At 39.1% G+C, this 17,199-nt stretch overlaps 1 protein-coding gene across 1 annotated transcript in view; it reads left to right on the forward strand.

Annotated features, from left to right (window-relative positions):
• The window catches only part of ARHGEF18 (Rho/Rac guanine nucleotide exchange factor 18), a 45,963-nt gene that overhangs the window by 21,272 nt on the left and 7,492 nt on the right, over positions 1-17,199 (forward strand). Inside the window, exons 11-24 of the mRNA XM_074163757.1 lie at positions 2,461-2,528; positions 4,103-4,166; positions 7,249-7,393; positions 8,208-8,320; positions 8,482-8,622; positions 9,083-9,333; positions 10,078-10,203; positions 11,477-11,594; positions 12,031-12,279; positions 12,837-12,913; positions 15,103-15,281; positions 15,364-15,455; positions 15,767-15,955; positions 16,599-16,736. Of these exons, the coding sequence (XP_074019858.1) occupies positions 2,461-2,528; positions 4,103-4,166; positions 7,249-7,393; positions 8,208-8,320; positions 8,482-8,622; positions 9,083-9,333; positions 10,078-10,203; positions 11,477-11,594; positions 12,031-12,279; positions 12,837-12,913; positions 15,103-15,281; positions 15,364-15,455; positions 15,767-15,955; positions 16,599-16,736 (1,950 nt within the window). The remainder of the gene's footprint in view (positions 1-2,460; positions 2,529-4,102; positions 4,167-7,248; positions 7,394-8,207; positions 8,321-8,481; positions 8,623-9,082; positions 9,334-10,077; positions 10,204-11,476; positions 11,595-12,030; positions 12,280-12,836; positions 12,914-15,102; positions 15,282-15,363; positions 15,456-15,766; positions 15,956-16,598; positions 16,737-17,199) is intronic.

Raw genomic sequence — 17,199 nt, forward strand, 5'->3', positions numbered from 1 at the left:
AGTCTCAGTGTGTGCAGGTCCCTGTCACTTCTTCACTGTCCTTTGTCCCTCAGTCTTCTCTTTGCTGTTTTCTTGCAGTACCCTGTTCAGAGAGGCTGTCCGGAAGAATAAAGAATGCAAAGAGATATTATATTCAGAAAATGAAAATCAAATTCAGTGGTATTCAAATGCTTGTTCTCGTCCTGAACTGGAGTGTAGTTGGTTCAGCACCGTCTGCAAAAGTGTGTTGGAATAGGGAAAGCAGGAGTGTATTTTATAAAATGAAATAAGCTTATAAAACAGTCTGATTCTTCTGCCAGTTTTCAAAATTCTCTTCTCTTACGTGGGCAAAAAATAATGCCACTTGGAAATCAGTAAGTTAATTGCATTTCAACTAGTCTCTTGGAGAATCAAGTCCTTGGATTCACCTGCAGTTTTCCGAGGCTTTTCTGTGGCATCTTCCTGTTTTCTAGTATGTTCTCTCCTGTTATGTAAAGAATCTTTCAGCAGCATAGGAAACTAAGACATAGCACTATTAGATATGTCGAGTAATTAAGTGAAAAGTACCTACCGAGAGTGGTATAAGCTGTTATTGCTAACACAGCGAGTGCGTGGTTTTAAAATCGAAATATATTTTTAAGTTGATAGCTCTTTTACAGCTAGCTTAGCAAGGCAGCCAAGCTTTTGAAGTAGATTTGCTCCTACAAATCATTAATAGAAAAGAATTATCGAATGTAATCACTGATATGTAAATGTCGGGGAATATGAATGTCTAGTTAAAGTTTGATAAAATGTTTATCGATGACTGTGTTACACAATTCTAGCAGAATGAAGTGGATTTCAAGAGGAGAGGCGATGTCGCGGGGCTGCTGGGGAGGGTAGTGGCTGTATGAACGCTTCCCTCCTTCCGTGTGCCCGTTCTGCTCCAAAGGGAGCCCGTCCGTAAGCGAGACTCGAATCCGACCCAGCTTGACGTCATGGAGAATTTTTTCTATTTCCTTTTGTGTGGTCGTTTTTGTCCTACAGTTTCCTCCTTTGTCCCAGGAGGAAAAGAGGTTTCCATTGTCAACTAGTTGTTTGTTGTTGTAGCGTGTCTTAACAAGCTCTTCATTTTCTGGTGGTAGGCGGAGGCCTTATCAATGCTGCAATAGATAATATATTTGTTATTCTCTACAGAGTTTTAGCGACTGAATCGTTTTGATACGTTTTTATCATACATTTGCAGAGGCCCATACATTTGAAATTGGATATAGCGCCTTTTGTTTTGGCGCGTAGGGTGCGGTGTTGGTAGAAGTATCACAAAGAAGAGAAAAGTTGTGGGAGGTGATTGTTTTTGTGGAAACGTGTGTGGCAGGGACTCTGAGTGCCATATTCTGCTCTGATTTCCCACCCTTGTGGAAGCTGCATAACACGTAAGCATCTTTCCCGTCTGTGCACTCAGTCTTTCTCTCGGTCTTGTTTTTATATCTTTATTCATTTATTTGTGTTTAAGGCCAAGGAAGCATTTCACTCCCGTTCTCAGAGTTTTACTGTAATTATGGAAAATGCTTAAAAGTGAGCATTTTTCTACATTAGCCAAAGCACGTCACCAGTCTTGGTGCCAGGCGCCGGGTGATAGTTATGTTTGGATGAAGAGACCTTAAATAGTTTTACTTCTGTGTTTTAAACATAAACAGGCTTTTTCACAGGAGGTGTGGTGTCCATCTTCCCAGTTTTGTTCTATTTCTCTTTTAATATTTTCGTATTTTCATGCCTGAAGTATATGGGAAGAAACAAATCTTGGTTTCCTTTGCTGTCTGAGTGTCCTGCTCCTGCTTTTGATGAAGGATCTTATTTTATAGATGGGCAGAAAGACTGAAGAAAATATTTGACACTGCCAGTTGTCATCCTGTTTTCTCAAGCAGTGGTGGTTATAAGGAAAAAAAGAGATTGGATTTTATTGTGGTATATTATGGGTTTATGCCTTTTGGGTGAGAGAGGGCTGCTTTAGTTCCTTTAACTGGAAACAGTTCCTTTGTGAGGCTAGAAAAGTGGTAATGGCTCAGATGATTCTGTGGGGCGTTCTGAACTTCGCTGTAGTTACTTCAGCTCCTATTAATACTCTGCAGAAAGGCAGTTAATTTCTGTGGAGCCAAAGAAATTGCTGCCTTCTCGAATGGTATCAATTTTGAATCGAGACGTGGAAATAACCTTTGCAAATACGAGGAAAGCGGCGCTCTGGTCAGGTGGAGATAAAGGAGAATTCTGTCACTGCATTCAGTGGTGTCTCTTGTGCTTGCACATGTGAATTGCATTATCAATGATTCTCTTATTGAAAAAGCTTGAGTATTTGGTGTAAAATCGAGAACAGAACATACACAACGAGGATGCTCGCTGCAACACCTGAGCTTACTCTGCATCTCTTCCAAAATTAAGGTCTTTTATGTGTCACTCTTCCTTTCCCTAGATGGGAATGACAAGAATAATTTGTGTGTGTTTCAGATTGTGCAGTGAATGTCCATAAGAACTGCAGGAGTTTACTGGCTGAATGCAGCAGCATCAGACCCAAGGTGGGTTTTAAAATTTGTTCTTCTTTTATAATAACAGTGCTTGACATGGTAAGTTTAATTTAGTGCATGTGTTTTAATTTAGATCAGTACAGAATCTTGCTCTACATCCTCAAGACACTGAATGGTTATTAACTTGTCATTATAGTAATTTATGACAATGCATGTAGGGAAAATAAAGTTAAATCCCATGTTTTATTGCTGTACTGAAAATTACTTACCATTGCTTGTGTCTATCAGAATTGTGTCTGACCCCTATAAATGCTCGAACATATCACTTTTGGGGGGAATATAATTGAATTATATGGTACTTCTAAATTTTATGCCACTGTGTTTTAATAGGTTGAGCCATCTCAAAGCTGATGGAAGAGTGTGAGGGGTGGAGAGGAATTTGGTTATAACAGTTGTGTATTATTTACAAGCTGAGCAATGCAGAATAAGTGATTTCATTTTTGAACTGTGATGAACTTTATATCTTGCTAAGCTGTTCATTTTTTATCTGTGTCACTGTGGTGCCTGTGATTGCATGTGAGGTCACAGGTTGGTTTCAGATAGCTGTCTATCTGGCCTGTTTTTTATTCTGCTGGTGGTTTTGAAAATCATTTCCTCTTCCTTGTAACTGATTATAACTTGAGGGAGTTTCAGTTTGTTTCAACCTGCAAGTGTTCATGTCAGAGCCTGATAGCAGATTAGGGAGCACCATGAGGGGGAAAAGAGAGAGCAGAGCAGCTCAAACCTGGGCAGTTGGAGGTTAGAGGAAGTGCTTTCAGCCATTGGTGATTTAGAATATAACACTTTTGAGGGCAAAAATGTTCTTGTGGGGTTTTTAATATATACTTACAAACTCCTCAAGGCGTTGTGCGTTTTCCTTTGAAGCCAAAAAATCCACTTGCTCTGATGCTTTCATTACCACTCTTTACCGTCTCCCAAACTGTCATGGTTGAATCAGCCCTTACAAACCACTCCTGAAGAGAGTGAAGAGGGAGCGGTTGCACAAAATGATACGGGGAATGAAGTCAGAAAAAAGATCCTCAAAGCGAAGCGAGACTCCCAAAAAGCCATTTGTTACAGACTGTTTTACTTATTTAATTTCTTTGCATCCTGGATAAATTGTATCTCAATGAATTGTAATATCCTAGTGTTGTAAGAATGAGAAAGCGGTACAGATGACCAAAGCTGCAGTTTTAAGTGGGCAGTCTAAATTTTAGTTGAAATTGGCTGGGTTAGTTTAATTAGCGTTGCCGTAAACTAAACGGTAACATAGTGTAGGTGAAGGCTGTCTACATTCGGTTTGCTTTCATTTAATACTTTATAATCATAGCTTTAATTCAGCTGTAACTTCATTTTTGGTTCTATTTCAGTCTGGTTTATACCTGATGGGGTTTTTTATACAAAGTGTTAATGTCTATATGCTATTCTTCTGGAATGTGAAAAAATCAAAACTATTACTATGTCAAATCTTTCATACTTTCAGTATACAGCTTCACGTACAGTTAGTGCTGTGTGATAGGAAAAATATTCATTTTGGACTGAAAGTTTGGTCTGTATGTGTAAGAATATTGTATTTTTTCCTATAGCAGAAAGATTTGCAGCACAGACCTTCTGGATCTCCACAAAGTTCGCCCCAGTGCATTTCCCCAGGTTTGTACTAAAGAACGATTTCTGTGCTCAAGGCTTATCTGTTCAATTGTATTTTTTTTTCTTTAATATGTTTTAAAGGCTATACACAGCGTGTTATTGAAGTATAGAAAAGGTCTCTTTTAATAAGATAGCTTCATTTTTTTTTCTATTGGGAATGGCTTAGAGCTCCTAGCAATCTCCTGTGTGTTTTTATCTCTTTATCTTTTTATTTTTCTTTATACCTTCTTGCTGTGTAACCTCAAAATATCATGGTGAAAAGGGATCAATAAGCTAGTTTTTCATTGATTGTCTATTCTCTGGCCTCTGAAAAGACTAGAACTGTGAACTTTGTTTTACATCAGATTTTCATAATTGTCTATTTAAAACTTGCCTGCAGCTAGTGGTTGCTAGAAATCTCTAAGACAAGCTAGCACTAATGGTCTGAACATAAATCTTTGTTGAAACAAAGTGGGAAAAGGGATCTGGGAGAAAAAAAAAAAAACAAAAAAAACGAGGAAAGAACAGCTCTGTTGCAGCTTAGGCTTTGAAATAGCCCTTTGCTACTGGAAAAGACCATCACGGCCACAGGTGTATAATTTAAATGGCATTTTAATTTGTAGACGTTATGAGGTTTGCATTAACAGAACAGGCTTCTTGGCTGCCAGGTGATTGACCCTCACTGGAGCAGAATTATTTTCTGCCTTGCAGTTGGTCTGTTTGGTTGTGTTGGCTGTAAGAAACACAGGTGACATCAATGCCCGAGTGTTACAGTGAGCATGGCATATATTTTTGTTAGATACCATTTGACTTGCATTGCAAGGTGTACTTGTCTATGAAACAATCCTTACAAAGAGGTAGAGCAAAGGGAATAATTGTTACAAGAAGGTGAGTGGCTGTTTGTGTTACCAAGAATGGTTTTGTGCATTTAGGGGAAAGTGCAGAGTCTAAAATAGGAAACAATAAGGAATAATGAAAATGGGAAAAGTTGGCTGTAGGGCTTGTCGTTGAAACAGCTCTGTGGTATACAGTCTGGTCTGGTGTGATAGGTTAACAACGATCGATGCGGGCTCTCAGCAGTGTGCAGACAGTGCTAATTGAACACAGAAAATGGCTCTTTGTTGGTGCAGACTCTGCTAGGCAGCCAGGACTTATTTTCCGTAGTCAAAAGCAGGAGCTGGAAGTTAAAGGAACAGCTAATAGCATGGGCATTGTATGTCTTTACCCACAGTACAACGCTGCAGACTGCAGTGCCCTGCAAAAAATCTAAAGGTATTGTATCAATGTAAGAGAGAAATACCTTTTAAGAAAGGTACAAACTGTGTTGTTTGTGTCTCATCTTCCCCCCCATCCCTCTCCCCATGTTTGGCCTCTGGAGATTTTTAGATTTGACCTACCATTGTGGAACAGAACTTTATGTTCTTGGCTTGTGGAGCATCGAAAGAATTTGATGACTGATGATTTCAATACTTCCTGGAATGGGAGGGCATTTATTATTAAGCCTTTGCTTAAGAAATTCACCTTTACAAATCTCACTGATATCTACTTAGTCTTCTCTTTTGGGAAGTGGGCTTAGAACTCATTGTTTGGAAAGGATGGAAGAGGACTCAGTTTACCCGGTTTGTTGTATCCAAGAGATTTCAGACCCAAAGAGATATTGGGAAAGGTATTTCCAGCAGGAAAAGATGTGGCGATATAATATCTATCCAATGTCATTGATGAAACCTCCCCTGCAGCCCTAATACGATTCTAATCAACTGTTTCAAGGAAGATGAAATGAGAGACAAGCAGATGTAGAGTATGGGATATCAAGAAATGTGGCAAAACCTGTTTTATGAGAAGAACCATGAATATCTCAATTTAGCTGTGTTTGGTTGAGCAAGGCGGAAGTGGAGGGAGAGGTGATTGTTAGTGGAGGTACACAAAGAGTGCAGACTAAGAAAGGGGAACTTCTGGGGATGGGTAGAAACCAGTGTTTTTACAAGAAAAGTTGTAATTTGTCAATGCATAAACCTGGGCTGGGAACTGGAGACCCTCTTGAACTGCTCCAACAGCAAGGTCCTGGAGCAGCCTCCCAGACCCAGCACTGGGAGAGGGGTTCGGTCTGGCTGTAAGACAAAGTTTCTGTGCAACAGCAGAGTCCTGGGTTCAAGGATCCAGGAGATCTCTTCCACTCCCATGTCCTTAAAAGCACTTTGAAAAAAGGGCAGCTGTAGACCTTGTCAGTGAGAAGTTTTAAAGATTGTCTGTGTGATTCTTCATCTTTGACTTCCCTGAAGTTCCTCTTTCAAAAGGATGTATTTTGTCTCCTGTTCTTTTGCATTTATTACAGACATTAGTGCTAAATAATTGTATCCATTTTTTATAAGTCTATTACAGGCTTCCATGTATTGTGTAATAGTGATTAAAGTTTTAAATATCTTTCCAATTCGCAGTCTGTCTAGATTTAAAAAGCATTAAAAAGCTGCAGTATTAGAATTAAATTTAGCTCTGGTATCTATTACATTCTGTGTATGTGCGTGCAGATATAAATCAGTGTGTAGCAATAAGCATTGCAAAGAACTTGTGGTTTTTATGTGATCTCAGGTTTTTCTTGTTTGCCGTTAAATGTTCTGTGCCCTTATAGGGTAGGGTGTGAATAATTGTGTGTAGGTTCTGGTGTTTTACTAAAGGAGAAGATACTTTGCAATTTCCACACTAAATGGGCACAGTAGGGACCAATTTCCTGCACTTCAGACCTGCTGATTTAGCCAATACAGTAAGTTAAGTGGCAGCTTTACATTTCTAGAAAGATCACAGGTAGTATAAAAACAGTGCATCTCTGGGGCCACTTTACTGTGCCAAGGCTGAGGGCAGCCAGGAGTGAGCATGGGGAATACAAATTCAAAAAGCAGCGGCAGAAGCAATACAATTCCAGCTCATCCCGAGCTCTCTTTTTGTGGTTCCTTTTCAAGAAAATGGAATGAGAATGTTTTTTTGGACAATGAGCTCTTGACATCCAAGATCCTGTCTGTTCTCCGGCCGCATTCGGAGAGAGGTTTGAGAGCAGGCGATCTGCAGTGTACGCCTCATTTTCTTAGCACCAATTCAATTTTTGCCTCTCTAGCTGCTTCTTTGAAGGAGCAGCCCCGAAGTCTTCTCCTGGGACCGGATGGCACCCCAGCACTATCACGGAATCTCGGTATGACTATCGCCCAAAGAGGAAATTCTCAGTCTTCGTTGAATACTGCTGGAGCTGTTAATAAATTTGGGTAAGTAAAATGCTTCTCTTCTAATTCACTCCCTTCTGCTGCCCCCCCCCACCCCAACAATGTGAAAAGAAAAACAATTGCGGAACTAAAGCAAGAATTCACATTGCCTTTCAAGCTCAAAAGAGATTTATTGAGCTTCTAATGCTGCAGTTCATTTCCCTGAACAGCTATTTTTTTGTTTAAATCACTGTGTCTTTAGTCCCTCTGTACTGTGTCATGAAAGATACGATATAAAATAAGGCAGTATTTGACTGTCTCTGTCTAGATTATGGTTTTCATGGGTATATTTGTCTTTAGACTTGTTGAAATTCAGGAATCCCTTCTGAGTATGTTATTCTAGGTTGTGCTAGTTCTGACTAGTGTAGGAGACAGCAGTGTTATAAATTGCAGGATACCTTAATTAAAATAGTAGACAAATTCAAAGCTGTCTGCTCTTTTAAGTAGTTGTTTACTTTTTATGTGCTATGTTTATGTGTTATGCTCCCTTCTCAGGGAAAGTGCCCTTTGTGCTCTGAACTGGCAATGCCTTGTCACCAGGTGATGTCTTTTTAAAATGTCATACCAGAAGTTGCATACTTGCTCATGCTACTCTAATTAAAACTGTAATATTTCAGTGGTGGAGTTGCTAAATCGATTGAACTGTTTAAAGATGGAGTGCAATGATAGCTTTTATATATTTATTTTAAGTTAATTACACTATGGTTTAGGAAAGATGCTTGCTGAAGTAGTTAGATTTTTTGTTGTTGTTGTCAAGGAACTTAAAAATGTTAATGTTCTGATTTGGTCCCTTGGTCTAATTTCTTTGGCCATTTAGACTAATTTCAGGAGACATGGATGAAGGGGATTCAGGCTTTATAAAATTTAAGCAGGCTTCAGATGATGTTGTCTCGCTTGCACCTTCAACAGCAGACTCCATTTTTCTGGAAGGTATGGAATTTCTCTGCTTTTCAGGAGTTTTATACAATTTCTTACACGGTCTTAAAGTAGCACTGAGATGTTTTTTTACTCTTGTAGTTGTTATTAATGATGGTAATGAGGGATGTGGTGAGAAACAATTTAATAATAATTGAATGTGCTTTTGGTTCTAGATGCATATTCTGTATCCCTCCGAAGCGAAATAGAAACGGATGCTCATGAGTTTGAGGCAGAGTCTTGGAGTGTTGCAGTGGAACAGTCGTATGCAGAAAGGCAAAAGAAAGATGTTAGAAAAAGGCAAGATGTCATTTATGGTAAGGTTATTTGTTATTCTTATAACTTTCTCTATTTCATAGTGCCACCGTTTTGAAACAAAGCAGAAATAATTTTTATTGGCTCCCATTTTTGACTTGTACTTGGAAACTAAAATAGAGTGAAGATTTTCAAGTCTGTTACCTGTCTTAGTGCTTGTATTAGTGATTTCAAGCAACCCATAGTTTTCAGTATGCCTGAGTAAGCAGCAAAGCCCAGCTGTACATTTAGGGAATAGCTCAACTGCAACTGGGACATGTGGTTAAAAAAGTAGGGTCAGTCACTGTTTGTTTGGGAGATGAACAGGGCAAATTTAGGAGCTTCACATCAGTAATGCAAAGACTGTAGTGAGGAAGAAGGAAGTGCAAAAGATGGTGGCTTTCAGAGCCTGGTCTTTTATATCTCACTAGTCACTACACAGCCTATAAATGACTTGTGATTTTTTTATTTCCCCTTGCCCAGAACTAATGCAGACTGAAATGCACCATGTTAGGACGCTGAAAATAATGCTGAAGGTGTATTCCAAAGCCATGCGAGAGGAACTGCAGTTCCCAAATGCAGTCATCAACAAGCTCTTCCCCTGTGTGGATGAGCTGCTGGAGCTGCACGGGCAATTTCTGCTCCAGTTAAAGGAGCGACGAAAGGAATCCTTGGAAGAAGGCAGTGACCGAAACTATATGATCCAGAACATTGGAGACCTCTTGGTAAAACAGGTGCGGATTCAATTCTACCAATTGTCGACACTATTAAATTCCTAAAAAGGCTAACTGTAAGGTTAAAGCAATGTTATGTATAGATTGCTTTAATACTGGGTTTAAGATTATCTTCCCAGTGTAATGTGTGAGGATGTCTCCCAGGAGCGTATCTGGTCACAAATAATGAGATGTTCATTAAATGTTCTTTGGGCATGTGCGTATGCGTGTTGTGGGATGTGCGACTGCGGATGGTTTTGTTCTATTTTTCATTTGTTCTAAAAGTAAAGTCACATAATCCTGGTGTCCATCCCAAACATGGCTCTCCTGCATTTAATGTTGAACTTCTTGGTTCTGAGCTTTTAAAAATGCAGTAAAGATCCTTTGGACTCATTCCATCTTTAGTACCCATTCTGATAGTGAGTCAATGAACCAATTTATTTCATATATCATGACCATTTTTTGCCCTTCACCTTTTACAGTCCTCAGCCTTTTTAAGTGCACAGTTCTAGAAATCATTTTAAAACTTCTCATAATGATAACCATCGTTTAATACTTGGTTATCTTGTGGAATTCCAAGCTCTCAGATGTCACACTGCGTAAATCTCTCATTTCTGGTACAGAAGAAATTGAAATATTGAAGAAATGTCTCAGAAATCAGTTACCATAAAACCGTGTTAAACTTGGGTGGAGGTAAAGAGTAAACCAGTGGAGAGAGATTTACTCTTAATGATTCATGTCTGTCTTTCTTATCTTTCCAATTAGTTTTCAGGTGAAAATGGGGAGAGAATGAAAGAAAAATATGGTGTGTTCTGTTGTGGACACAATGAAGCTGTTAGTCACTATAAAGACCTGCTCCAAAGCAATAAGAAGTTCCAGAACTTAATAAAGGTAAACAACAACCAGAATTCTCCCATTCTGACTGTGCAAATTATACTTGACCTCTTTAGGTTTTATTTTGTGCTTGAAGATCTCTTAAATTTGAATGAGCAGGGGTTAGAGACATAGTCCCGTTGTTTGATGGATTGTTAGGTTCTTATATTTTAAATTTTTTTGAGCTGTTTGGACACAAAGCCACAATTAGCAGGTGTTCAATTTGAGGCAGGCTCTTGAGAGCACATAGGAGTGGGGAAGAGAGAATCTGCTCTATTGATGGCTCGATCACTGACGGCCCTGCTGCGTCACCATCTTTGTAAGTTGGCTTGATAAGAAATTAAATAAATGATAAACGCTGTTGATGGACTACTATAGAAAAAGCAGGTTAAGTTAACTCTTAGTTAAGTTTTGCCCACTACGTCATCTTTCCAAAGCCAGAAGGTTGGCTCCAGGGTGGTTTGTTTATCTGCTGTATGCTGTAATGTGCAATTAATAGGAAGGGCTGAAGAGACGCGGCCAAAGTGGAAGCCTGTAACCTGAGGCTCAGATGGCATTGCACGGTCCTAAGGGTTCTCATTTTCCAGTTGTCAGTAAGCGATACTGCCTGAACTTTCCAACGTGGCTCTGTACTTACAGCTCTTCTTAACGAGGTGACTTTAAAAGTGAGAACGCTTTACTTTCAAGGAAATTAAATAAGTGACCAGAGTAAGTTTTTAAAATATAGAGCCTCAGTCCTTGTAAAGAAAGGTCCTGGTACTGTACGTACTGTCAGGATTGTTCTGTACCTGCCGTCAGGCTAAGGATTCTAATGCTTTAGTCTTCTTGTTCTAAACAGAAATGTGTTTCTGTAGATCAGCCTAATCGTGAACATTCAGTGGTAAAATAAACACACTGTTTATTCATTATTGACCTAATTTGACTGTGAGGCGGTTGGGGTCTGGTTTTAAAAATACTATCTTTTTCTGTTTTTAAGGACTGATCCTATTATAAAAGGCCACCAGTTAGCAAATAGGCAGTCAAACAGCTCAGATTCGGAACTTTCTCTGCTTGGCTCCAGATTTAGTTAACAGTAGTTGAAAATAACACCTAAAATATTTTCCAGTAATAAAATCAATGGTTTTTTAATGTTACCAGGAGTTTTGCTTTAGTAAAAGAGTGCAGCTAATTTTGTGGTGCTACGCCTAATTGCACAAAACTGTTATGAGACAGAAAACGTGTGAATGGAGAGGCAAGAGAGTTGGAAGAGCAATACATACAGTGGATGTGATGGGTCTGTCTTGTTTTCTAGAAAATTGGCAACTGTTCCATTGTGAGGAGACTTGGTGTCCAGGAGTGTATCCTTCTAGTGACCCAGCGCATCACCAAGTACCCGGTCTTGGTGGAACGTATTATCCAGAATACAGAAGGTGAGTGGTTTAATCTTTCCTAGAAGCCTCACAGTTTTCTGCTGATCCTTTTTCTCCTGTGTTTTGCATGTTCTTTCCTCAGACGAGGAGGGACAGGCTGGTCTTGCCTTACACTTGCTTTCTCACTTCTTCGTTGGCTGAAGATGCCAATCTAGATGCAGATAAAATTAATCTTGCCTCATCAGAGGTCAGAAGCAGCACTCAGTTTCAAGTCTGCAACCACAAAACCATAGTAGTTAAGCCTATCAGTTCATTAGAGATTTTAGAGCTTTAGGATATTTTATTTTATTTTATTTTATTTTATTTTTAAACTTAAGCTCTTAGGAAACACTGTTAGATGTTCAATGTAGAATCTCCTTGTTAAAATACATTGGGGTGGCTCATATCTTGCATTCCAGATTTGAAAATATGACTAACTGCTACTCTTTCCTCTTAGCTGGAACTAGAGATTATGAAGAGCTCACCCAGGCCCTTAGTTTAATTAAGGATGCAATCACTCATGTAGATGCCATGGTAAACGAGTGTGAGAAAGGGCAGCGCCTTAAAGAAATTATGCATAAAATGGAGCTAAAATCATCTGGGAAATGCAAGAATGGGCTTTTCTTCCGGAAGGATGACATGGGACAGAGGCGGCTTCTGCTGGATGGGATGCTGTACTGGAAAGCTGCATCAGGGCGACTCAAAGGTAAAGGATCAGGAAGGGAAAAAGTACAACTAGAAAACAAGATTATTATTGTTTATTTATATTTTCTTAGTAACTCTTTATTACTGATCGATTGAGTATAAAATAAGATGACAATAACCTGCTCATTTAATAGGATATTGGAGGAAATAGCACTTGTTCTATTCTTGGCTTGTCCAATAAGCATCTCTATAGTGGTGCATGATAAGTTCCTTATGCTGTTTGCTTATTATCTGTCTGATCTGCTTTCCGATTCAAGAGGGAGGTCTTTAGATGACAAAGCTTTGAGTCATACTGATTTATTCTCCTGTGGAAAGGCATTATCTTGTGTGAGCTCTGGTTCACGCTTTGGAAAAATTGTCGTGTCAACCCCATGACACTTTTATTCTGCATAATAATATTCTGCAGACCTAATATTGCAAATGTTGACGTGCTATTCCCTGACTCACAGGAATTTTAAGTCAAGTGATTTTTTTTTAAATTTTTTTTTTCCAGTCTGGACCAATCTTTTGGCGTTAAAATAATCTTCTTTTTCTTTCTTTCTTTTGTTGTTACTGTAGATATTCTGGCAGTCCTGTTAACTGATGTACTGTTGCTTTTACAAGAAAAGGACCAAAAATACACATTTGCATCAGTGGTAGGTATTCTCCTTATTTAATACGTTCACGTAGAGTATTTATGAAAGTGACAGTAACTACAGAAGAAATGCAGTTAGAGTTGTTAGATACTTGTTATAGTAGGTTCAGAAGGAAAATTAAGTTGTTAGACCAACCAGCTATTATAGAGTCACTTCTTCTGAAGCAGTCCTGGTACTTGTAGAATCCCTCCTGCTGTCCCTTAGTGCAAAATAACATTCCCTTGCATGAGCCAGTTCTAGCTGCCACATCTCCTGTAACTGTCTGATGCCCTGATCGTGTTCAGAGCTTCACCACTACTCCTTTTCTTGTGCTGTGACTTTGCCTTTCCCTGAACGTTGATATTTTACACAAGTCATATATGTTAAACGTGCATGAACTGTGCTTTGAAAGGCGCTTGCAAGTAAGGTCAGCTTCTGTGAAGGGAAGAGTCTTCCATTTCGGTTAGGGACATGGTAACCATGGTCGTAGTAGCCTAAGATTTACTGGGGGCAGAGAACTTTCCTGAAATAAATGTAATAAGCACTAAATTCAAATGTAATTACTGCAGCACTCAGAACACTCAAAGGATTCACTTGCTTTTCGAGGGCATTTCCACAGGTATCCTTAGAGCAGTTAATTGTGTACATTTTGTCCTGGTCTAGTTCAGTTATGGCTATAAGAGTACCAGTAACAGAGAAACTATTTTATGTAATTGTTTTCTTGGGTGCATTTTTTTCAAGACATCAACATTAGAGCTGAATTCTAATGGCAAAAGCTATTTTGGTGACCTCAGGGCTGTAAAAGCAACTGCTTTTCAAATTACACTTCTTCTAATGCACAGAATGGGGATACTTTCACAAATTGGGATGGCTGGAAGTTGTTTCCTCTTGACCAGCATTAGGTGAATCTTTGAACCGTAGTTCATTTGATAACGTTGACTCTGAGAGACATATGTGAGCTATGAGCAGAACAAGAAGTTCATAGAGGGGGAAAAAACACTGTTAATATACAGTGTCTCGACTGTTGTGGCAGTTTTCCGTGTGACTGCTCTTGCTTTGAGATAAGCGCGAGTGGTTTACATTGAGGCTACAGCATTGTTCAAATGGAATAAGAGCATACATACGTGTTCTTAGACCCTATAGCTGTTCCACTGCAAGGCCATGCCCTGGTTTATATGTCCCCTAGTAATGTTTCTTTTCTGTGAGCACGTCATACAGTTGCTTACGACAGTCCCCAAAAGCTGATCTCTGCTACACGGTGGGTTTTTTTTTCCCCTCCAGTAACATGCTTTACAGTTGCAGACTGATCGGGTTTTTTGCATTTTGTATGTATACAGTTTATTTGAAAGTTAGACATCACTTCTCTATAGAGAAATCAAGTGAGAGGAGCAACTGGATCTGCTCAGTGATTCTCTGTTTCCAGTGACCTCTGTTCATGGCTTGAATTGCAGTACAGCTGCTCAGAGACGTTGGCAAAACCCAGTGTTCCTGATGTCTGTTCACTTTTCTTATCCTCGCTCTAGATTATGCAGTTACAAAGAGCTGTTTTCTTCTGGGGAGGGTCTTTCTAGGCTACGTGTATTGGACCTATGCTGTGTGAAGCGCAGATAGGTTTTTAGTAACTAAGATCCCTCCTTTAAATTTGTTTCCCTCACAAAGGCTGACAGCTAATCCAGTTAATCCTTAGTTATACAATATACTATCTGTCACCTTGTTTTATTAGTCACAGGGCTTGATGGCACCCTGTAACACCTCTCTGCTATATTTCTTTTGTAGCTAACTTGCCAACATAGAACTTCTAACACTTCCTTCTGTTCTCTTCTTTCACTTCACTTGTGTCACTAAGGATTTTGTTTTCTTTTTGAAATTTTGGTTTTGCCTCTTTCTGAGTGAAATTTTTGAGCCTGTTCTTGACTTCTGGGACCCGATGGGAATCCTCAGGTGTTCAAATTGATACATGTTTTAATATTCAATCAGGTGCCAAGACCTTTTGTTTTTGAAATTTGTATTCTTCATTCTGTGTTTCGATCTATGGCTGGTAAATGAAAAAAGACGATGTCAAAGTGTCATGCGAAGAGGCCGTAGCAGTAAAGTTGTAGTGTTGTGATGTCATGGTGGCCCTGTATAAGTGGGAAGACGGGGGGAACTAGGAAGCACAAACCCTAAAGAACGTATATAACGTAGTGAAATAAATTCTATTTGTTTTACAGGACTCTAAACCACCAGTTATCTCATTGCAAAAGCTGATTGTGAGAGAGGTAGCTAATGAGGAAAAGGCAATGTTCTTAATTAGCGCTTCCTTAAAAGGACCAGAAATGTATGAAATTCACACAAGCTCGAAAGAGGAGAGGAATTCCTGGATGGCACACATCCGCAGAGCTGTGGAAAGGTAAATGATGAGCAAATCCTGAGATGGTTTTAAGTTATCTAATGTGCAAATCAAACATACATCTGTCTCCCCCTTTGTACAGCTGTCCTGATGAAGAAGGAGGAACATTTAATGAACCTGAAGCAGAGAGGAGGCTGGCTGAAGCGAGAGCTGCTAAGTTAAAAGAGTTTCAAGGTAATGACTTAGTTATATATTCCAAGAACTGCTTCTTGGCATCATTTGTGATTTATGACTGTCTTCTTCTATCACATGATGTGATCAAGTTTCTCCTTCATAAGTCTTTCAAGGTAGTGCAAGATTATATAGAAATAGTTAAGTAAGTCTAATAAGCTTTGTATGGTCCGTGAGTTTTCCCCTTAACTGTTAATTAAATCTCTGCATTTGATGCTCTGACCTTAAAATGAACAATAATCTTCCAAATTGAACATTATACTCACTGTGACAGTGATTAGGAAGACAGAACTGAGTTTGTGTCTTCCTTTTAGAGCGTTTGAACATGAAAGATGACCTGATTCTGCAAAGTCTAACTGAGAAGCAACAGATTTATCTAGAAATGTCTGAAATGAGTGGGTTTGAAGACCATTCCCAAGGATCCCGATCCAAGCTACTTCTGCGGGGGGATACGTCAGAGAATCTGCAAGGAGAGGTGATTTTGAAGTCCGCAGTGACAGAAGGTAAACGCAATGTGGGATGCGTAAGTGTTCACTCAGGTGCAGGGGTGGGGATAAGCACATAGGATCTAAGTACAGATCCTGAAAATCATCCTGTAATAACATAATACTTTTATGTAACACTGTTCAGACTCCCTTATTCTCAGAACACTCTGCTAGACAGGTACAGTGCACCTGGGGTTTTAGGTAGAGGACCTTCTCACAGCTTGGAATTTTTTTTTAATTTTAAAGGATCAACCAGTGGAGTTTTAGGATGAGTCTATTCAGATGGGTAACTGAGTGCTCTAATAATACACCGATTCTGGAATACAATATTATATGAGAGTTGTATATTAAAATAGTCTATCTAAAGAGAGTATATTTAGAAAGCAAATATGTATTTTTTTTATTTTCGGGAAAAAAAAAAAAGCCAAAACAAACACTCAAGGCTTGATAATCTAACTTGCAAGTTATCTTTATATGTGCAATAGGAAGAGCCTGTTGTAAAGAGCAAGGAAAATTCATCTGTACTGCAGGAAATTTCTCAAAATGCCCAATCTTTTAATGTATTTGATGGTTGAATATATTTTTTTAACTTGGTAGCATGACGTGCTTGTCTCTCTGCGTAAATGTGGCTGTTTACATGACATGTTCTCCTCTTTCCTAGCTGAAAATCTCCAAAACCTTATTTTCACTCGCTTTGGCAATGGATCCTCTCAACCTGAAGATGGCTCTGGATCAGGACTCCCCAGGAGAGCAGAGACCTTAGGAGGATATGACAGTAGTCCCTCAATTTCAAATAAAAGTAAGAAAGGGACCATTCAGCATTCTTCTGAGCTTCTTGGCTCCTTGCTGTGTTTCTCTCTGCAGAGAATGAGATAAGAACAAAGAGTTAAGTGAGGCTCTGGTATATGGAAGCTTCACCAGACTCTTAAGAGGAGAATAAGAGCAAAGTTGTGGTATTAGCATGTTGTATCTTTTGCTTTTGATACCAACACTAGAGAGCAGAGTAGAGTTCTCAGTTGCTGTTACACTGAGGGTATTGTCTTAACCCATACTTTCTAATTACCACAGTTCCACACGGAATTTTGATTTTGTTCAAAATAATAAGCTTGACCCGAAAACCTAGGAAATTTGAACTCAGCTGCCTACTTTTATTATTGAATCATGCAAACTTTTTTCCACTTTCTTGTGTATCTGCACAGTCACTAAAGGGTTGCTGAATCCTTAGATAGTATCAATTGTCCTTTTGGCACAGATGCTTTATC

The sequence above is a fragment of the Numenius arquata genome, chromosome 25 (genome assembly GCF_964106895.1).
Source record: "Numenius arquata chromosome 25, bNumArq3.hap1.1, whole genome shotgun sequence".
Classification (NCBI taxonomy): Eukaryota; Metazoa; Chordata; class Aves; order Charadriiformes; family Scolopacidae; genus Numenius; species Numenius arquata.